The 23,238-nt window shown below is 39.2% G+C and overlaps 1 protein-coding gene, 1 long non-coding RNA gene and 1 pseudogene across 7 annotated transcripts in view; 2 read left to right on the top strand and 1 right to left on the bottom strand.

Annotated features, from left to right (window-relative positions):
- Positions 1-754: 754 nt before the first annotated feature.
- Positions 755-1,386, top strand: LOC112814404 (ubiquitin-conjugating enzyme E2 variant 1 pseudogene; annotated as a pseudogene).
- Positions 1,387-8,078: 6,692 nt separating this feature from the next.
- Positions 8,079-21,545, bottom strand: TPBG (trophoblast glycoprotein). 6 transcript variants are annotated; one of them, XM_073893552.1, is made up of 3 exons: positions 12,599-12,919; positions 12,164-12,437; positions 8,079-11,513 (listed from the first exon to the last, which is right to left on the bottom strand). In XM_073893552.1, exons 1-3 carry the CDS (start codon positions 12,709-12,711, stop codon positions 9,918-9,920), a joined length of 1,983 nt encoding a protein of 660 aa, XP_073749653.1. In that variant the 5' UTR covers positions 12,712-12,919; the 3' UTR covers positions 8,079-9,917. The 6 variants fall into 6 exon arrangements, with proteins under 6 accessions (XP_073749653.1, XP_073749651.1, XP_073749654.1 ...); XM_073893550.1 differs by lacking the exon at positions 12,599-12,919 and adding an exon at positions 21,443-21,545 and having other exon boundaries at positions 8,842-11,513; positions 12,164-12,537; XM_073893553.1 differs by lacking the exon at positions 12,164-12,437 and having other exon boundaries at positions 8,842-11,513; positions 12,599-12,624.
- Positions 21,440-23,238, top strand: part of LOC141372958 (uncharacterized) — a 58,580-nt gene continuing 56,781 nt past the window's right edge. Inside the window, exon 1 of the long non-coding RNA XR_012378488.1 lies at positions 21,440-21,572. This is a non-coding gene — a long non-coding RNA (uncharacterized lncRNA). The remainder of the gene's footprint in view (positions 21,573-23,238) is intronic.

Here is a 23,238-nt window from a genome sequence, read left to right as displayed (position 1 = left end):
GGAACACAGGTATGATATGACACTGATGACATCCTCTTCTTCTGAGATTCATTTGACACATTCTTTCAAGACATACAAATACTAACAAAGGAGCTCACTAAAAGGGGTGCATCATGGCGCTACAAAAAAAATGCCTCAGTTAAATTCTTAGGAATTACGTTGTCAGTCAAGGCTCCTCCATCCCTGACACTCAGAAAATAATGACCCTCTCAGCATCCATAATGTTAAAACAAACCCAACACCTTTTCGGACTGTTTGGGTTCCAGAGGCAACATATTCCTCATTTACAAATTTTACTTCAGTTCATTTATGCTGTTACTTGCAAATTGACCTGCCTTGAATAGGGTCCCCTCCGACAAAAGGTTCTAGAATCTGTCCAAAGTACATTATAATAGGTACTCCCATTAATGTTTTCCAGGGACTCCTTCACTTAGAGGCATTAGCAACTTCCTCTCATGCCTCCTAGAGTCTCTGGCCCACCTATGACGACAGTAAGTTACCCATGAGCCTCTCCTATAAGAAGCTACCCTCCTTCCTATAAGAAGCTACCCTCCTTACCTCCAGGCTATACACCATTTGAACATCAACTCGTGGTTGCATGTTGGGCTTTTCTGGAAACAAAGGCCCTCAGTCCATGACTCTCCACACCCAGCTGCCCTTATGCCTTGGATCACTGAGGCAGCACCCAGCAGACTGGGCACAGTCACAAAGGTCTCCTTATTAAAATGGAAATGGTAAGCGACAGTGATGCAAGATGGCAGCTACCACGGGCTCGGGAGTAAAAGTCCCTCGCAATTTTCGACTGTTGGAAGAACTGGAAGAAGGCCAGAAAGGAGTAGGAGATGGCACAGTTAGCTGGGTTCTAGAAGATGACGAAGACATGACACTCATAAGACGGACAGGGATGATAATTGCCCTCCAAGAACAATTTATGAAAACCGAATATACAGCCTCAAAATAGAATGTGGACCTAAATACCCAGAAGCACCCCCTTTGTAAGACTTGTAACAAAAATTAATATGAACGGAGTTAATAGTTCTAATGGAGTGGCAGACCCAAGAGCCATATGAGTGCTAGCAAAATGGCAGAATTCATATAGCATCAAAGTTGTCCTGCAAGAGTTCCGGCGCCTAATGATGTCTGAAGAAAACATGAAACTTCCTCAGCCGCCTGCAGGACAGTGTTACAGCAATTAATCAAAAAGAGAAACCACAGGCCCTCCCCCTCCCCCCCATTCAATTTAAGCAGTCATTTTCCACAGTAGTACATTTTCTAGATACATCTTATAGACTTCAAAGTACTGGAAAGGAAGCTCCCATTCAAAGGCAATTTATCTTAAGATACTGTAAAGGATACTAATTTTTTGTCCACTTGAAATATATAAGTTGTGCTATAACAAAAAATAAATAAATAAATAAAATGGAAATGGTACTTACAAGATAGAGCCAAACCTTGGCCTTCTGTAGGCGGAATTGGCTTCCCTGGACCTTAGTCTCTTGCCAGATGTAATGGTGCTACATAAAGTCATTCCTCTCCCAGGCCCACTGGCCACCTGAAGTATGTGTGTACTTGACTGAAACTCAGGATGAACTGAGTCATCAAAAAAGGGAGTTCATTTACTTTACCTATGGTAAGATCACCATAACATGTGATGGAGCCCTCTAGGTAGCGAATGCTATCTCCAAGCAGGACAACCTTGATTAAGGACAAGACTCCAGGGTCAGCACAATTGGCCAAACTTTATTCAGTCGTCTTAGCAATAGACGATGTTTGGCCAAAAATTGCTCCAATGTGCCTGCTTTTACAGAATCTTGGGACATTACCAATTATCTGGCCACTTAGACCAATGGCAGTAACAACTCCTTATCCAAGGTTGCCTCGTTTGGGCTAAAAAAACTGTGGGAATTTCTTGCCTCAGATACCCAAAATAAAAATCAAGGTCACGCATGCCTGTCTATATTAAAGCCAAAATAAAAGGCTTCATCTTATTCCTTCCGGAGTGCCAGACATTACTGATGTTCTTCCACCAAAGCATGTATTTCTCTCCTCAAAGTACACACCACAGACTCCTGAATAAGATATCCAATGAAACTCCAATAAACCTTAATGGCCACATGCTCTAAGCCTCATAGGGAGTCATAATGGCTTACTTAAATGAGTTAAAAATCAATTAAATGAGACATAGCAGATTTCAGCCATCCACCAAACATCAGTTGTGAATTATAATGAATCTGACTCCATTTGTGATGTCTGAATACTGACAACTTTCAAGCCCCATACCCTCCCTTCCCACTTTTTGCCCCACATCTGGGCAAGCCCATAAAATTCCTGAGTTTCATCCCTTGGCATCTGCTGGGTAAAGCCACAGAGACCCAGAACCCTCACTCTGGCCCCACCCCCTAATCACTGTGAAAAGAAAGCCATGCCCTGCGCTCCCAGAAAATTCCATTATAGGAGTAATAAGCCTTTTCATACCCTCTTGAGGCATGTGTGTGATCATCGGTCTTGATATTCAAACCAATTTGAGGAGGAGGTATTTTCTTACCCACTGGAGGACAACCACAGTTGTACGTCTCACCCTCTTGCTCAGAGACCTCCAATAGCTCCCGCACTGTCCACTGAATTAAATAGAAACTCTTTATCATAGCTACAGATTTATCTTTCCAGTCTCACTTTCCACCATACTCCTTATAAACATAATGCTTCAGACGTTACTGTGGCCAGACACACCAGGTCTTTAATTGCTTCCATTCTCTGTGCTTATGCTGTTCCCTCTGTCTTGAGTTTTCTCTTCCACTCATCATCTCTCTTTGCCCCTTCTTCAAAGTCATCTTAAAAGCGAACTCTTCCATAAACCCTTTTCTGAGTCTTCCAACCAGACAAACTCTCTTCCTGCTTTGAACCCTGTACCACACTGTTTGAATCTCTGGTAGTGCTTTATCATGTTCTACCCTGTAACATAGTCATTTACATCTTATTGCTCCTAAAGCTCAAGGGTTGAGACCACGGGCCCTGGAAACAGACATGACTGACTGAATGAATGAAAGAATGAACGAATATCTCACATCTGATTCTCGCTACCTAGTTGCCAGTGGGCAAGTTACCTCTCCTTGCTAAGCCTCAAGTCCTTCCCAAATGAGAAGAAACACAATCTTACATATGAAGGGTTTTGCCTATGGTCTGATTCATACTCAACACTCAATAAAATGCTAGCTATTATCATACTTATCCTCTACTGGATCAGAAACAATTTTATGTCAGAAACTCATTTTTCAATCCAATGCAACAACAGTGCCTGGTATATCGAAAGTATTTAATAAATATCTATTGAATAAATGGTTCATAGGACTTCACTGATATTTTAAAGTAAATTAACAGTAAGATTAGGACAATTAAATCACATGCATGGAAACTAAATTAATAAATATGCTGATACAAATCACCTAAAAAGAGTAGAATTCAGGCAAAGACGTAGGTTTGTCTTGCAAACTGCTTGCTAACTTGTAACTAGCTAAATTAATTTCCTCGCTATCCCTCCACACCCACACCACCTCTCCCAGCCCCATAACCTATACATGTGTGCATATACACACACACACGCACAGACACACGCAGACACTTCCAACTGGGTTATGGGCTTAGCTGTTCCCTAATTTTGTTACTTTACAAAAAGTAGACATTTGTGGATTAAAAACAGTGGCAAGTTAATTGGCAACTTAAGGTTTCTTTCCGTCCAAATCCTGTTCACAGACCATTCAACACTCTGTAAAAGTTTGATGTGAGATTTAAAATACATAGTGAACTATGCTGGTCTGTGTTTAATATTCCCAATCTAGATAGACATCAAAAATATTTTTAGGGGTTAGAAAAAAGATATACCTTCTGATGCAGTAATTCTCCTTCAAGTTATCTACTTGAAGGGAAAAATGAAAGATGTAGAAACACAGGGAGGTACAACACTGTTCATTAGAACCTTAGCTAAAATTTCAAAAAACGTCCTATATGGGTAAAATATGTGATTGCCCGTGTACTTTAAAACCAGATATAAAATTGTTTTTAATGATGCTGGGGAACGTTGACAACACTGGAAGTGAAAAGGAAAGATACAATGTGATATAAACAAATGGCAGTTTATCTCAATATTGAAGACTTTTTTCTGTAGTGATAGGATAACTCATGGTGTTTTCCCCTGCATTTTTTAAATAATCTACAAGAAACATGCATGAGTTAATTTTAAAATGTTTCTTAAATGTTTAATAGCCATGTGTTTGCTGTGACCAGTAAGAATAACCGCAGAATGTCTAAGTGAAAGATAAAGTCCTCTTTGAAAACAGTTCACTAACTGTACTGTAATACATAAGATATCTCATACAAAGAAATATATATTTGCAAATTGACCCACCTAATGTTTCAGTCAGTCCAATTCTCCTGTGTGCAACTAGTCACCTTGAAATGTGTATCATGGTTCTCCTTGGGAGAAGACACAGAAGTAGAATAGGACTGTGGGGGTAGAGAAGTAGGAAAATTTATAAAATTCCATTTTTTTAAAAAGCCTATCTTGATAACATCCTCAGGTTCTTTAAAACATATTATTAAATATTTACTTTGCACAAAAAGTATTATAGGGAGTTCTATTTTAAGGCTCTACTTCCTTAGAAACAACTGTATTCTTACATTAACCAAATTAAACTGTGAACCACATTAAACTTACATTAACCACATTAAACTGTGAACCACAAATAAATCCTATTATCATAAAATGTCTGCTAAACGTAAACTGCATTTGTTTCTTATAAACATTTACATACAAGTTTGTGATAGAGTAATCGCGATCCTGAACCTTAAGCCATATTTTCATTTTAAATAGCAAAGCAAACCTAACTAATTTCCCATGTGATACATTAAAAGGCACTCATGATAGATTTTCCTTAAAATTCACATAAGTGAGAAACCTTTTGTGATCTGTGGTATACATACTACAGTGAGGACACAGGAACTGTCATGTTTGGTCCTGTGTAGGTCAAGACAGTAAGCAAATCACCAGCACAGCTGCCAGGATTTTTCTGCGTGATAGGGATTTGCACTGATTTAGATTCCCTGTTTGGTCTAGGCCCTCAAAGCATGGGTGCTCGCATGCACCTGGAGCAGGCACAGGCCGGGGGGGCTAGACCTGAGCATGCAAAATTGACCGTCTCTATGGTCATGAACTTGGTCTCATTTGTTTAATGTTCTCACCAGCTGAGCTAACTCATTTTTTTAAAGATAGAATTACACAAGCTAGCACAGCTTCCCAGAGTTTTATTTTGCTTTTCAAAAGAAATACCACCATTAAATTTCCAAAATAGTTCCTATCATAGACTCAGAGGAGCTTTATGGTAATATGATTGCTATGAAAAAAATTATCTCAAACATATTTAAGGCGTATTGAGGGGTCTGAAACGTGGTAATTTTTAACACAATGGAAGTGAAATTTAGATCAAACCAAAACATATTGAATGAGTGCAAAGCAAACGGTAAAACTAATATATTCACAGCAATTGCCTTTTATATTAGACACGAGAACTGAAAGATCTGAAGGTAGGTAATTAGTAATGCCATCATGTGGCAAAAAGAGCATGAGAGGGGAGAGCTGGGGACCCTGAGATCTGGTCCTGGTTGTCATTATGTAACATAATGATATGCCACAATTACCAGTTTCTTCATCTGTAGCCTAGAAAATTGGGCTTGACACATCTAAGAGCCCTTCCAGTTTTGAAATACTGAGTTCTTACTCTTCACATATTAAATATTTTTAAAAATCTAGATTTTTTTTAACCATGACCAAGTTAGAGCTGCTAAAATGTTTTAAGATAAAACACAAATGAAGCCAGTTTGCATTTTTGAATCATTTATAAGGATAAGAACAGAAAAATAATTGTACAAAACATCCTCAGAGGGCTGTTTTTCTCCATCTCAAAGAAGACAGGATCACCTGGACCATATAGATTATGTTTTCTTAATTATTTCTAATGCAGCACTGCAGTATTACTGAAAGATTTTAAAAAGACATTGTCAAGGTATTTTCATACATTTTCTAGAAATATAATTTCCTCCCTTCCCTCTCTTTTACCATGAAAAATCCTCGCACAAGTATAAAGTGAAACCTGAATCTTATCTAATAAATGTCAGTCTTCACTTTATGGTGCTGCTCTCTGAAGGCTGGATGACTGAATGGATTTTGGAGCAGGAAGAAAGCACATGCCAAATTGTTTTTAACCTTGCAAAGCCTCATGGTTGTCTCTCTTAGTGTAGTCTTTGGAGAAAAAATTTAAATGGAAAGCAGAAATGATATGAAAGACTCCCAACCTAAAGCTGCAAAGCCAGTGATGTCCTCCAAGAAGGTAAGCCCTGTATTGGAATGTTAGGCCAAAATGGACAGAGTAAAACAGAATCCCTAAGGAAATAATCACAGTTCATTGGAACCTTTTTTTTTTCTTTTTCTTAGATCTACTTTAATTAAAAAGACAGAAAACAAAGATGTGTTATTTCTAAATACTGAGCATAATCCACATTTGCTGCCAATCAAGATAATGTAAAAGAATTTACCAGTTGTGATTTACTCATTCATTTCAATCCTTTCCCCACTTCTGAAAAAAAAAAAGGAAATCTTGTCTATTATTGATAGTATCAATCTACGTAGCTCCTTTTCCCTTAAAAATTTTTATTGACTGTGCTTCAAACTCTCCCTATTTGTCAGAAAAATCCATCAGCCATAAGGTATGACTGTGCCCTACAGGTCACCACTGAATCACAGGAGGCAGCAAAATTGATGAAATATGTATATATATTCATGTATCAAACTGAATGGTTACATGCAGAAGGGATGGTTACAATTAACGGTCAAATAGTCTATTATCTTAAAATCTTGCACTTTAAATAGAAATTTATTGGATATTTTAATAGCTTTTAAATTGAGGGATTTATCAAGTGCTTGTATTTTTCCAACTTTCTTCAAATGAAACTTGTAAAGGATAAATGAAGGGTTGTTTCTGCTAAAACAGCTTTGTTTCAAACTGAGGAAATATACTTTCCTCAAAACTTTTTTCCTCAAAAACTTATTTTGGTAGGTAATATACTTTAATTTTCTAAATAAATTTTCAAATTTATAAAATACACTTTTTAAAATGGATTACTTGTAAGTTTTTAGGATTAGTAATGCATAATGGAACTAAAGATCAGTGTTTAAAACATAAAATTATGATACTTTTAATTTCATTTCATTTTTCCTATATACACTTATACTCATTGGATTTATATAGCACCTATCTTCTAAGGAACTCAGACTGTCTTAGGAGTTTCTAGGCTTAGAGTATTATGACTGCACTATAACAACTGTTTCCAAACAGTAATATTTTTTTGTCCAAAGAATGTTCTATTGCCATGTATTGGAGAACAGCAAGGAGTGACGTGACAGAAAAGAGAGCAGTTACCAAGTTGGGAAGTTCATACAGAGGAAGAAGCAAAGGGATGAAAAAGCAAGAAATCGTTACTTCAAAAAAGCCATCCCCCTAACAGGCAAAAACACCTTCACTGTATCCCGGATCCTGCTTCAGTGAGTGAATGAGAAAAACTAGACTAATGAAATCTACTGCTCTCCTGGATCTTAGCTAGAGCTCGGTTTTTAACTGTTAAGATTATCATGGGATGAAGAAGAAATAATTCTTCTAAATAGACTGTAAGTATTACAATTTGTTTTCCAGAGAATCAGCAGACTTACCAAAGTCTGTTAGTTTATTTCTGAGATGGTGTATGTGCCCTTATTTATTAGATGTTTTCACTATTTTTGGCAGGCTAATACCTTCATCATTCCTAGGAAATAATGGCAGCCAGCCAGTTTATGAATTCCTGGTGAACACTTAAAATGTTTAATGGAATATTAAGTACCATATATTTAACCTTTCCTTGGATAATTAATTATAGGATCTGAAATATCTCTTATAAGTAGTAAATACTATAATATTTCCAACTTAATCTAGTTAAAACTTCATATTATGACTACAGAGTCTAAATAAGGAACAGATTCATAAATTTTTAGCCCTATTTTGAAAACTTCTCAATTAAAGAAGGAATAGGTAAAGATCTCTAGAACCTAAAGGACTGCAGTCCTATTTCATTTATAAAAATATGGCAATGTAAATTTTATTTCAAATATAAAACACTGTAGAACATAATCAATTTAAAGATAAAGAAGGCCCTAAGACTTATTGATGCAAGTTTACCTACACTGTATGTTAAGCAATAATGGCTAATGTCACTTTATATAATAGCTTCGAGAGTAACGGAATTTACTTTTAGGCTTCATTGGCAAATAATAAACTGAAAAAAAAAAGAGAATCTTGTCCATTATCGATAGTATCAACTGATTAAGCAACTGCTGTTATTTACACCTACATGTGATCTACTCTTCACACAGGTGTATATACTAATATAGAGCCTAGGTAAAATTGAAATATTCCCCAATTCTTAAATATGAACTGAACACAACCTATGATTCGTTGAGACACTTGTTTATGGATGTAGACATTTATCTCTGGTTATTTCCTCAAATTCATATCCTGTCATAACAGTTTTTTTAAACATACAAGCAGGATCTCTGATAAACCATTGACCACGTATGTTCCATTTAAAAAATTTTTTTTGAAATATTCTCAAGAAAATCTAAGTTCCAAGTTACATTATGATCTTAGGAAATGTTTTTTTTAATTTACATTTTTAAATCTTTTATTTTAGAATACCGTGTCCTTAAGACATTTCATTTTAAAACATTTGCATTGTATTTGTTTCATACTCTGCTCTAAAAACCCATAGAACAATTTCATATAGAAAGTTTACTGAAGTAAATAATTTTATTCCATTCTAACAACTTAGCCTCGAAAAAGCTCCAAACTGTGAGCTGTTTATCATATAGAACTCTCCCCTCTTACCAACTTTACAATGCTCTTACAAAATTGTTTCATGAATAGCATTAACTTTGGGACGCTGAGAAGTCTATTACATGAATATTCAAATTCTCTATTTAAACCCTGAAAGGATCCACCATCTCAAACCTATTTCCAAAGTCTATTTAAGACATTACTTCACTTTCGTTTTCAGCTACAACTAATACCTCAATTACCATCAGAACCAAGACATCATTGCCCCAATCATTTTTTTCAAATAGCAAACTTGAACACAACTGTAATTCTTTTAAGAATCTTTATTGAAGTTTTTCTTAACAATTCAGTCTGTTGGATCCCAATGCAGTTTATAAAAAAACTTCAGGATAGTTTCATATAAACTGCAACCAAAAAAGTAATTTACTTTGTCAAAGAAGTTATCTGAAGTTGCAAGTTATTTTTTTGTAATAGGTAGAACAGTAAAATGTAAGCATGCTCTCGGATGCAGGTGCTCCTGTGTACTATGGAGTTACTTTGAAGAGCTTGCTAAGATCTGCAGGCAGTTTATGGAATGCGTTTATTTTCTCCACAATTTAGGTACATGAGAATAAAACTGATATTTATGAATAAAGAATTTTTTTCGAAAACGTTGAGGCAGCTTCTGTTGAATGCTATCTGTGTGGGCACACTGGCTACACCTCCAACTGTACTAAGAGAAACAGACAGCCAGGAGTCCACGTTCATGCTGAAACTTGAGAAATCCCTCCACACGAGTTGAGTTCCAAGAAAAGGATAAAACAATATGCACAGTTTTTCACTGTCTTACATTAACAAGACACACCAAGAAACTTCACATAACAAGGGAGCAAGTTCCCTTCACTGCTTTCGGTCAAGGTGAGTGGTGTCCATAGTGGAGGGTGGAACTGTAGCAAGCCTAGGACAGAATAAAGCTTAAGTCTACATCTCATGCACAGCTGTCCTTGTTCTGTCCTCGAATGTTTCTCAGACATCCGAATTAGAACTGAGGTTGGTTAACCTGGGGTCCGCGTTGATTTCATATCTGTAGTGATACCCTTCCATGTGATCCCTGCAGGCATCTCTGATGTTATGCATCCACTTTTTTATCCCCTTGCGGTTCAAATACAAAACCAGTAGGAAAATGGCGCCTATCAGGGCTAAAACAATACCTAGGAAGACATAAGAAGTCTGCAGGGATGGAGGGAGGATAGGGTCACATTCCAGGTGGGAGCTGTTGAGTTCCAAGAGGGCCCGATTCCTCATTTTTTCCGGGAATGCACAGGTGAGCCGGGCTTTGCCCTGCACTACCTCTGTCTCCTTGAGCCAGGCCACCATGTCTGCCATCTGACAGTCGCAGACCCAGGGATTGTTGTCCAGGAAGACCCTGACGTGGGGCAGGCTTTGCAACTCTGCCAGGGTGCCATTGTGAAGGACCTTGAGGGCATTGTCCTCCAGGTGGAGGCTTTCTAGGTGTGTCAGGTTGCGGAAGGACACGTAGGTTAGGCTCACCAGAGAGTTGTTGCGCAGATCCAGGTGCCTGAGGCCGGGTAGTTGGGCTAGTACGTCCCGAGGCAAGTACAGGAAGTGGTTGCTGGCCAGTTCTAGGCGCCGGAGCCCGCGAAGCGCTTGGCCGGCTCGTAGGGCAGCCGCCACCATACCCTCGAAGCTCCGGTTCTGCCGCTCGTCGTCAGGGGGCACGATGTGGTTCAGCATCAGTTCCACCAGGGGGCTGGGGGCCGAGAAGCTGGCGTTGCTACCGGAGAAGGCGAAGGCGCTGAGGTTGACCAGCGGGTTGTGGCTGAGGTCGAGCTGGCGCAGGCTGGGCAGATGCTCGAAGGCGTCAGCGCACACCGCCTCCAGGCTGCTGCCGCTGAGGTTGAGAGCGGCCAGCTCGGCCAGCGGCGGCCGGCGGGCGAAGGCGCCGGCGGGGAGCACCGCCAGCTGATTGCCGGTAAGGAAGAGGTTGCGCACGTAGGGAGGCAGGTCCGCGGGCACCTCGGTCAGGTTGCGGTTAACGCATTTGACAGTGCGCGCAGCCTCGGAGCACTCGCAGGGCTGGGGGCATTGGCCTGGCAACGGGGGCTGGGCGGACACCGCGGAGGCCAGGAACGACGCGGAGGAGGTGGAGGGCGCCGAGGAGGTGAGAGAGGACGAGACCCAGCCCAGGAGGACCAGCGCCAGCCGCGCCAGCCGCAGCCGCCCGTCCCCGGCGGCGGGGCCCCGGGAGCACCCCCCAGGCATCGCGGCACGGCTTTCCCCGGAGCTGGGCTGGGACGGCGCCCGCTCCGAAGGCTCGGGAACTGGGTCCGGAGGGCTCGGGCCGGCCGGAAGCGTCTGAGAAAACTTTCCTCTCGTGGGAGCGGAGGAGGGCCGCCGCAGCCGGAACTTGGCTAAGCCCCTCGCCACCGGGCGTTCCCCTCCCGGGGTCGATTCCCCCGCCCCTTCCCTCCAGAAAGTACGCACGGCGGGTCGGGACTCTCGGCTCCGCGCTCCTCCTCCCGCTCCTCTTCCTGCCGCGGCCCCCGGGTGACACCTCCTTGCCTCTTTTGTTGGCGCCTCGCGCTTGATCCGCTCCGGGACCTGGGACAGGCGGGAGAGAAGCGTGAGGAGCGGCGGCGGCCGCAGTTCCCCGAGTGCGGGAGCCAGACTGTCCAAGCCAAGTGTTCCCCACTTAGTTCCCAAGACCTCCCTCCGAAAGTCCGTCCAGGTTTCGCCTCCCCCAGTCCCACGCACATCCTTACCCGGGAGAGGGGCGCGCGTCCCGAGACACCCAGCATAAAGTCTTCCTTCTGCCAGGCCCACACTATATATACCCTTCCAGCCTCCCGCCCTCCTCCTTTCCCGATCAGATTCGTCCCCCGAGTCTAACTTCTCGCTTAATCCCCCGCGCCTTCCCGACCAAACTTCTCACTCTCCCAGCTCCTTTCCCCTACCGCCTCCGCTGGCGACCTGCCTTCCGGGGTCTCCGCCCCCGCCCGGACCTCTCCCGGTCCAGGTTTGGAGGAGAGGGAAGTTTCAGGTTACAGGAGTCTTTTGATCTCTTTTGGTATCTTCCCGGATTAGCAGGAAGTGGAGGACCTTACAGCTGTCGCCGCCCCCCCCCCCGCCGGCCCCCGGCCCGCGCCCCCGCGAGCCCCTGCGATTCCAGAGGGGGTTCGAGTCATCTCCAAAGAGGAGGGGAGAGGCCGCGAACAAAGCGGCTGTGGGACCCTGGACCTACGCTACTCTACCTCCAAAGGATGGGAAGGGGCCGGCGCCGCCTCCGGGTTTTCGCCCTCGCCGCTTGCTCCCCACCGCTCACCTCCGCACCCGTCACCTCCGGAGACAACCGAGTCCCACCAGAGTCTCGGCGACTTCTCGGCTCCGCGCTGCGGGCGCCGACTCTCCTCGCACCCCAGCCCCTGGCCCAGCCTCCGCCGCTGGGAAAAACCAACCCGGGGGGCGGGGGAGAGCCAGGCCTGCCGGAGGGATTTCTCCCGCCGCGCCGCCAACCTTGGCAGCCCTCTGCAGGGGGATTTAAGAAAGGAGACTGGGGGGATCTGGGCCGCGCGCCTCCTCCTGGTGGAAATTAACAAGGAATGTGCCGGAAAAGGTGAGGGAATCCCTTTCTCTCCCCCCCTCCCCTGTATCCTTTGGTGGTTCCTCATTTTGCCTACTGTATTTACCTTGGACAGGAAGAAAACCGCTGGTGAATCTCGTGGAATTCACCCTGGTTTGGGTACGCAGGGCCGTAACAAAATAGGTTTAGGCGTGACAGAGCAACGCGAAGCACCAGCATCAAGAAATGAGCAGAAAATGTAGAGCGGCGGCAGCAGAAACGCTCAGCAAGCTGCAGGGAGCTTCGGAAAGTCTTCCCACCAAAGTGATTCCTTACATGCCAACTTGAGATCTCGGTGTAATTATGCGTCCCCACCTGTCCCGCCCCCGCACTTCTTGGATAGTTACGGAACTTGAGAACCGAGAGAGCCAACTTTAAGGAGGGATAAAAGGATTACTGGAGAGGAGCTTCATTCTTGATTCATTAGCTTTTCTCCTCCCCAAATTAAAAGCAGAGGGAAGAAAGAACACAGCAGCCAAAGCATCCTAGAAAGAAAAGGCAAATAGCAATGACTTGAGTCATCCAGAAAAGCGGATGTGATAACGGTGTGTCAGTGCGAGTTACTTAAACTGGGAAAGCCTACGAGGTCGGGTGGGGGATGGGAGGTGGCCCCTCTTGGAGGACGGAAGTTGGTCTAGAAGTCTATCCTCCCAGGGGGTGCCGGGCAGGTTGGGTAGGTGGAGAGGATGGAGTGGGAAAAGGGATAGATGACTTGCCTGGTGGAGCTGTTATATCGGAGAGGTTTAGGGTCCTGAAGGCTCCACCGTTGCTCTCTCAATAACTGTATCCCCAGTAATTTTCCTGAAAGGGTGAAAAGGTGCTGGTATTCCAGGTCTTCATTTGAAAATTCTCTTCATTTGTGAGAGAAAATGGCAAATAGAGGAAATAGTTGGGGAGATTAAGTTCTGGAAGGTAATATAAAAAAGGACCAAATGAGGAATGCTGAAGTTTGTGCCTATGACATGGGCCTTTAGCTTGAAAGAATGCCCCAACTCTCAAGCCGATGCCTGATTACTTTTGTGCACGGTCAACAGCAAAAATGGCCCAGACAAGACCTAGAGGGGCTGGAGACTGCAGAGATTTGTATAAAAAGCCAGTTTTGTTAATTTGTATCTTCATGGTTATCTTCTAAGTTTCTTTTTTTTTTTTAATTTTTAGAAGTGTTTTGCAACAAGAATATGAAACACTTTGGAAAAAGAATCTCAAAAGCTATAGTCAAGTTCTGTATCTGTACTGTGGTAGTGGTTACATAAATCTGTATGGGTTAAAATTCATGAAACTTTATACACCAAAGAGTCGATTTTACTGTATGATAATTTTTAAAACAAAATTAATTACTCAGGGGAACAATTGTAGTAATGCTTTGGCATGGTATTAATTCTGGTTCTGATCTAAAGAGCAAGTACTCAAGGAGAATGAGAAGCACTTTAGAATTTAGAAAGATAATATGTCTCATCTGATCCTCAAACCAACTTGGCAATATCGCTATCATTAGCACTACTGTCTTGTTATTGATGTTATTCTGTTTTACACATGAAAAAACTGGAGTTCTGGGCCAATAATAACTAGCATTGACTGAGTGTTCTTTCACCGGCTAAGCCCTGTGCTGATCACTTTACAGAAATTACCTCCTGTATTCATCGTGCCAGTATTCAGGTAGGTCCTCTGAATCCAGTTGTACACACGAGAAAATTGAGGTCAGAATAAATTATGTAACTTTTTTGAATGAGTGGTGGATGTGGGGACCAGGCCCAGATTTGTCTGTGCCTCGGACATAGCCCACATTCCACCTCTAGCAAGGTTCAGGAGTTTGTGCAGTCCTGTTCAGCTGCACTTGGGCAGAACCAAAGCCTCACCCCTGGTTCTCTTTCCCCGTTTCATCTCGGCAACTGGCAGCTGGTTGTGGTTGCTGAATCAGGACCCAGAAACTTGGGGTCATTTCTAGCTCCCTCATTTACTGTGTGACTTCTGTATACCTCTGTTTCTTATTCTGTAAAATAGGACCACTAATAAAACTTTAAGGGATTTCCATTGGAATTGAGATAATATATGTAACACATTTAGCAAAATTGCCTGTTGTTATTGTGCTCTCCTGAACTACTCTCCCTCTCAGGATTTATTATGCAACCACTATATATCTTTAAGTATGCTAATGATAGGAGTACAGGGATGAAGAGTTTATAGTCTCCTCAAAGTAGAATTGCCAGAATTTGCAAATAAAAAAAATACAGGGCATCCAGTTAAATTTGAATTTCAGATAAATAATGAGTAATTTTTTAGTATACGTATGTCCTGTGTAATATTTGGGGTGTACTCATACTAAAAAGAAAAAGTCCATTGTTTACTTGAAATTCTAATTTAACTGGGCATCCCCTTATTTGATCTGGCAGCCAAGGAACTCATAACCTGGTGGAAGAAATAGACACAGAAACTAAAGCTTTCAATGTACAGTATTGACTGCAATTTGACGTGTGTATCTTTCCAATCTCCTCTCTCTTGTACATATTTTACTTCTGTTTCTGCTATTTTTATATGAATGGGATCATAGTATATGCGTTATTCATAATTTTTCTTATTTTAGGACAACCACATATCATTCTATGTCCATAACTATAGGTTTGTTGTCTTCTTTTTTAAAGACCACAAAATATCCCATGCTTTGAATTGTTATACCACATTGTTTTTTAATTGCCTCATTGAAAGACATTTAGATCAGTAACTACTTTTTAAAGAAGCTTCCTTTGAGTGAGAAAAGCTTACTAGGATCCATTCTATTTTGATTGTCTTAAGCATTTAATGATCTTACACCTGATCTTAGCCAAAACTTGCCTTACTCCTGACAGCTTGAAAAATTTTTGTGTGAGTTGCTATTTCCATGCTCTAGAGCAGGACAGAGGATTTCAGAGCACATTGGTTCCCCATTTATTCTTTCATTCCAAAATGAAATAAAAGGAGGATCTGAATGTCCTAATGGAGAAGAACCAATTTAGTGTATTTCACTAGGTCACTTTGTAGCCTCCAGGAAGATGTTTCTGTACTATCATTTATTAAGATTGTTTCTACAGGATCCACTTTTCTTCTAATGACCCAAAGGAAAATCATTAGTAAGTTGTTGAAATATTGCTGTTAAGTCCTAGGAAGGCAAGGAATAACGTGTAGTGTAAAAAAAAAAAAAAAAAAAAAAAAAAAAGACGATTGATTATGGCCACCCACATGAGGCAGAGGGAAGCCAAGTAGTCCAGCATGGACAAATATCAACATTATTTAAGACTAGTTCATTTTGGTCTCTGCCTTAAATTAGCAAAATAATTGATAAAGGTAAATACTCTCAAATCTGAAAAATACCTAAAGCAGAATCAAGAATTGGTGAATAACATCAAGCACATATATCATAAAACCATGAACCAACACTTAAAACCAAACAATCAACATGAGGTTATATATATCCCCTCAAAGACAAAAATTTTTTTAATTGTTAATGAAGGAAAATAAAACTCTTTTCATGAGTTGATTTCAAATCACCTTAGAAAGAAATGGGCTTCTTGTCTAAGATATATAAAGAAGGTAAATTAAGTATGTAAATAAGTAAAGCTAAATTAATCAAGTAAAGCTAAATAAATCAAGTATCATATCAACTAGGATTGGGTCAAAAAGGACATTTTTTTTCATGAGTCAGTACAGTGGGGGTTTGAGCTAGTAAAAGGAAAATATAACAAAGATGTTTCCAAATTTATTGGAGTTTAAATAAATACTAAAGAAAACAAGATAAAAGGCTGTAATAGATGGAGAGTTTAAACTGAATGGAAATATGTGATTCTTCAAGGGAAAATATTGAAAGAGAAATAAATTACAGGGTAATCTGTAGAACTCCAAAGAGCTAACATTATAGGATCATTCAACTTTAAAAGCGTTTAACTTTTTCAGAGCTTACCATATGATCTCCACCTAGTTGATGTTTTGGGGGTACAAAGGTAGATAGCATAAAAATCCCTCCTGTCAGATTAAACTCACAGTCTAGTGGTGGAGGCAGACTATCTAACAGTTACAAAACATGGTAAGCACCAGGGTCAGGGGCACAGTGAGGAGATTGTCTGGAGAAGGCTTCACTGGGGAAGCCATGCTTGAATAACGTTTTGAATTATTAGTAAGAACTCATCAGACCAACAATGGTCAAGTTGGTGGAAAGACTCAGAGACTTTGTTCACTTCTAGAGAATACAAGGGGAAAAGTACAGCACACTGGAGGGAGTAGTACAAGGTCAGGTTTGAAATAGAGTGGGACCAGATTTCTTCCCTCCGTTCTAAAATTTTGACTTCATCCTATAGTGCCGGGGAGCCTCTGACCATATTCAGCTGGGAAATGACAGGACCTGATGTGCGTTTTAGGAAGATCACTTTTGCTCTCTGTTTGAAGGGTGAAATATGGGCAGAGTAGACTGAGGACAGGGAGAGAATTTGGGAGATCCAAGTGCTAGTTGTTGCAAAACCCAACTAAAGTAGTGGTAAAAGATTGGCAAGGCAGGAACAGATTACATAGACCAGTGGTTCTCAAGAGGGTGACACTGTCTCTGGTGAACATTTTGGATATTTGTGGAGGCATTTTCTGGCTGTCCCTGTGATTGACATTTAGTGTAGAGGCCAGGGATATTAGACATCCTGTAATTAGAGGGATAGTAATATGCAATGAAAAGTTTTTCTGCTTCCCAAATGACATTCAAATATCCATCTAGACATTCCTGTAGATGAAAAACCAGATTACAATCATCTCAGCCTAGAAACAACTCCATTTTACATTGAAACTGCAAATACTTATAGTATGATTTAAATATACACTGAATTTTCCAGGAATGCAGCTGCCATGTTCATTGAAGGAAGAATATATATTACTTTGTTTGGAACTTCACAGAATTTTATTTCTGACAGCTCGGCCACTCATGCAGTTTGAGTCACCAATACAACCCAACTGTATCAGTTTGCATTTGTAGTTATTGCATCCATGGTGAGTCTTACTTCAAAATGTCCAATAGAAAGAAAAATTATTTTCACTGTTTATTTGAATATTGGTCTACTTTCTCTTAAATACTAGACTATTTATAAATAGGTGGAAGTATATTACCACCGCATTAGGTCTTCTAATATAGTTATGCCCAAACATTTATAGGTTATTAATATTATTTAATATTTAATTATTCTTTTATATCTCCTTTATATTATAGTTAATATAGTATATACTTAAAATTTATGTGTGAAGGTAAATTTTATGTAAAGGGGGGCTTCATAAAATATTTGTTTTAAAAAGGAAACAGTTTTAAAAGAGTTGAAAACAACCTATGCAAATATTTAAGAGCTAGACACTGTAAGCTGTGGTGACTTATTCAGTATGGAAGTGAGAATACAGACATTTATCATTCTAAGTATTACAACCTTATAATTTCTATATTTTCAGTGATGTCCAGGAGAAATTCTCATTCTAGAATGAAGAGTCAAATTTGGCTATAAGAAGCTGAAAAATACCTAGAGTAAAGGATAAAATAGTGAACTTTGTTTAAAGAAAAATCTACCTTATTTGGTTGAAATTATTTTTTTCAAAGGAAATTATGATAAATATTTAAATCAGCGATATTACCTAATACTCTTTTTCTAATGTACAGTAATTCAACTTTGAAGGTGACACTGAAGTTTTTCCATTTCTCTAGTCCTTGTCCAAACTGGGTTCTAAACCAAAACTGGAATTCAGTCAAAAATGGGAGCAGTTGCAATTGTAGCCATCATCCAAATTCAATTAATTTCAATTAAATTTAATACAGTTCAATAAATGTTTATTAATGTGCCTTTTTTTGTGGTACTTACTTTGTCTTCCAAACAGAGCTACCTCCAAAGCCAGAAATTTTCCTTTAAAAAATTTCAAATCCTGGCAAATTGACAGACAATCTATTGCATGTCCATGGCAGAGGTTCAGGAGACAGACTTGGGCCAAAGCTTGGATACACGACCCAAGCTTCTCTGATGTATTTTATAAGTCTTATTCAGTGAGCTAAAGTACATAGGTTAATAAGTTGCCTGCTAGAACTGCTTGAAATATTTGAAGCCAGTAAGTGAATACGTATCAGATTTAGTTTAGATCCCCATATAAAAGCCCAAGAAGAGAGGACTAAATATATTGTGTATTTTGGAATAGAGATTTATCACATCACCTTGGCAGTGAAAAAAAAAAAAAAGGAAGTTAAGAGTTTAACTAGGGAGATAAAATCAAACCAGTGTCAAATCATATGGCCTGGGCAGTGTAGATGATGGTAGAAAAAAGGATTTGGGTGCAGAGTACATGCCAAAGGATGCCTGTACTAAACTTGAGCAAAAAGCTTTTGGAGGGTTGTTTAGCATCAAGAAGTACTTGAACCCAAGAAAATTGATATGATGACATTCGTGAAGGGATGATATCCAAAATAGTCTACAGTCAGTATGGTGCATGAAAACATGGACTAATAAGTGTTCAATAATCAGACAGGGTGCCACCTGTAAGCAACCAATAGGACTTTGTTGGTACAAGCTGCCTGAATGCAAACATATATAGGAGATAGATGTTGATAGATAGATAGATAGATAGATAGATAGATGATAGAGTTTTCTGATAATCTCATCAACTACACACCACAGTATGGGCAATCACTCTAAAATTGTTCCATGATTTCCAAGCTTTACCATAAGGAACTGAAAGCTTCTTTAAAATAAGAAAATAACCAGTAGTTATGAATAAGCTGAATTTAGTCATAATTTTTTAGATAAATAATTTTGAAGTATATGATGAGTGTTTCTAGGCACTGTACTGAGAACTGAGAATGCAATGGTGAATAAAACAGACAAGGGCCCTGTTTTCATGAAAACTTACTGTTTCCACTAGTTTATTAAATCAATTATCAGAAGTATGGGAAATCTAGTTTTCTTTTTTAATTGAATGTAAATATTTTGTTATTAAATATAGAAAACACATAGTGTAACAAAAATATGTATAGTTACTGCTCAGCTTTATAAATCCTAATATTTGGTTTCTTTTTCAATTTTCTTTTGCATATAATTAAAGTGCATAACTTGGTAAGTTTTGACTTATGTATACACCCTTGAATAAGGAAAATGAACATATTTATCACCCTCAAAAGTTTCCTCATGACCTTTACTAATCCATCCATTTCACGTTACCTCCACCCAAACCCATCCCCATGCAACCATTGATTTCATTTCTGTCACTATAGATTAGTTTGAATTTTCTGGAATTTTATATAAATGGAATCAGATAGTATGTGCTGTCTTTTATCTGGCTTCTTTCACTTGCATACTAAATTTGAGATTCATCCATGTTATTATGAGTCTCAATAATTGATTCCCCCCCTTTTTTTAACTGAGTAGTATTTCATAGTATGGATATAGGATATTTTGTTTATTCCTTTACCTGTTGATGAATATTTGGTCTGTTTCCAGTTTGGGGCTATCACATATAAAGCTCTGATAAAAAAATCATGTTCAAGTCTTTGTGTGGACACATGCTTTTGTTTCTCTTGGGTAAATTACTGGAGGTGGAATGGTTAAGTCATATGGTAGATTCATTTTTAACTTTTTCAGGAATTGCCAAACTGGTTTCCAAAGTGGTTATACTATTTTACATTACCACCAGCAGTGAAGATTTCCAGTTAGTCCACATCTTTCTAACACTTGACATGGTTAGACTTTTTAATTTTAGATATTCTAAAAGGTGTGTAGTAGTACCTCATTTTGCTTTTCATCGGTCAGTGATCTTAAGCACCTTTTAATGTTCTTGTTTGCCACCTTTGTATCTTCTTTCATGAAGTGTCTGATCAGTTCATTTGCCCATTTTCTAAATTGGGCTGTTTGTTTTCACGAGATTTTTATTTTTTTTTTAAGATTTATTTATTTATTTGAGAAAGAGATCAAGAGAGAGAGACAGAAACAGAGAGTGAGTGTGTGTGAGGAGGCACAGAGGGAGAAGGAGGGAGAATCTCAAGCAGGCTTCACACTCAGCATGGAGCTGGATGCATTGCTCCATCCCATGACACTGAGATCATGACCTGAGCTGAAATCAAGTGTCCAACGCTTAACTGACTGAGCCACCCAGAAGCCCTATGGGATTGAGTTTTAATTAAGAGTTCTTTACATATATATTCTAGCTATCAAGAAGTAATAAACTAGAGCTGTGCAACTAGACAAATACTGCTGAAACTCCCAATTTAAGGGAAAAGTAAAGAATCCCACAATCACTTAAGTAAAAAAATGTCATTTTTAAAGGAAGAAAAAATCTAATGATTTCAGGATTTTTTTCAGCTCTATTAGTTGCTAGAAGAATTTGGAACACAAGGAATATCCTGATTTTTTGAAAAAAAATTTTTAATTTATTTTTAACATGCATAATTCATTTAAACAGTTGAAAATTAAAAAGTAACAAAAAGGTATATAGAAGAAAGTCTCTTTCCACTCCTCCTGTCTCTCAGCTATCTGGATAACCTATCCACAGGCAACAAACTTTTATCAGCTTTTCTTGTGTATCCTTCTAGACATATCTTATGCACATGTATGCAAATTTATTTTCACAAATGATTGAATACTTCACATTGTTCTGCACTTAATTTAACTGAACTATAAATGTCAAAGACTATTCCTATTACTATAATAAAGAACTCTTTTATGGGTAGATGGTATCCATTGCACAGTGTATTGTCTATCTATTGCTGTGTAATAAACCATCTCAAAACTCAGTGGCTTGAAACAATTCTTTGTATGTATAGTGAATGCACCTGCAGGATTGGATAATCTGAGTTGGACTTGGTTGGTAAACTCTACTAATCTGGGCTTGCTTGTGCTTCTAGAAATTGACTGGTGTGCTCTACTCTAGGCTGGGGCCTGACTGAGAGACCTTATTTGAAGACAGTTCATCTCCAAATGGTTATTACCTTCCTCCCAAGATGAGTGGAACAGCCTTAGCACATTTTTCTCTTGACAACTGTAGAAGCACAAGAGAAGGCAAGCCTAATCCAGGTAAGTCCTTTTCAAAATATTGTTGGCATCACATCTGTCAATATGCTATCAGCCAAAGCAAATCATGTGCTAAGGCCCCAGAGCAGGGAATTACACCCCATCCATAGTGGGAAAGCACTACAAAAGGACACAGTAAAGGGCTTATATAGAGGAAAATCTAATGAAATGGGGCTGTTGTGCAATCTACCACAAACTGTTATGACTTAATTTATTTAAACAACCCGATATTAGAAGGTTTTCTGCTCTTTGCTATTACAAACAGTGTAGCAATGACTAATGAGTATATACGTCATCTTTTACATTTGCCAGTATATCTCTAGGGTAAATCCTTAGAAGTGGTTTAAGGATATGGGCTTTTGTGATTTTGATAGGTATTGTCAAAGCACTGTTCAGAGATTATTGTAATAATTTATATTCTCACCAATAGTGTTGGGACTGTGTTATCAATTTTTCATCCTTGCCAACCTCGCATATGAAAATGTAATCTTTGTATAGCTCTAATTTGTGTTTTTGTTTAATTTTAAGTGAGGTTGACAATTTCTTTATATGTTTAAAATCCACAAATATTTCCTTTTTAAATCCATATGTTCATATCTTTTGCCCATTTTGTTCCAATGGATTTTTTTCTTTTTCTAATTGATTTGTATATATTGAAGAAATTAGCACTTATTTTTTTAAATTAAGGGCACTCAAAAACAACAACTCCTCTTAATTAAGAACAACAAACAGAATCATAGGCCAGCTAGTTCACTAGAGAGAGTCAGTGAAAGAGAGAGCTAAGAAACCTTCTAAGGTCAAAACACATTTCAGAGACTGACCTCAAAAACTACCCCTGCTTGAATTTGTTAATTTAATGTCTTAGTCAGCTCAGACTGCCATAATAAAATATCATAGATTAGGTGACTTAAAAAATATAAATTTATTTCTCACAGTTCTAGAGCTTGGGAAGTCTAAGATCAAGGTATTGCCAGGGTGGGTTACATGCCGAGGCCTCTTATATTGGCTTGTAGGTAGCAACCATCTCTGTATGTCCACATGGCCTCTTCTTTGTGTACAGGCAGAGAGGAAGCTCTTCTTTTAAGGACACTAATATCATGGGAGATCCACCCTCATGACCTCATCTAAACTAATTACCTCTCAAATGGCTTAACTCCTAGTACTATCACATTGAGGGTTAGGGCTTCAACATGTGAATTTGATGGGGGTGGAGGAACACAAGCCCCCATAACATTAGTTAATTTAAAACTTTATTAAATAAAGAAAATAATTCATTTGAATTATAAAAGATAGTATAAATGTATGCCTCTTATTTCTTCTCTTAACTGATTTAAAACACAATTGTATAAAATTCTATATATATATAATTGTATGATTGGACCAGAACATATAGAAATATAACATATTTGCCAACAATAGTACAAAGAAGTTTGGTGTTAGCAAAATCTTGTTGGACTAAGGAAATGACACTTGATGGTAACTTGAATCCATGGAACATATGTAGAGAACCAAAAAGAGTAAATAATAAGGTTAATATAACAAACTCTAAATAAAACTTGTTTTCTTCTCTTTACTCAGCTTGTTTAATAGACATAAAATTATACAAAGTAATAATTATAACAATATATTGGTGGATTAGTTATATATATATATATATATATAAAATATA

This window comes from Callorhinus ursinus, unplaced genomic scaffold, assembly GCF_003265705.2.
Source record: "Callorhinus ursinus isolate GAN/ISIS: 27379988/994484 unplaced genomic scaffold, GSC_fseal_2.0 scaffold6, whole genome shotgun sequence".
In the NCBI taxonomy this organism is placed as follows: domain Eukaryota; kingdom Metazoa; phylum Chordata; class Mammalia; order Carnivora; family Otariidae; genus Callorhinus; species Callorhinus ursinus.
The sequence above is the reverse complement of the archived record's forward strand: the minus strand, read 5'-3'. Positions and strand labels throughout refer to the sequence as shown.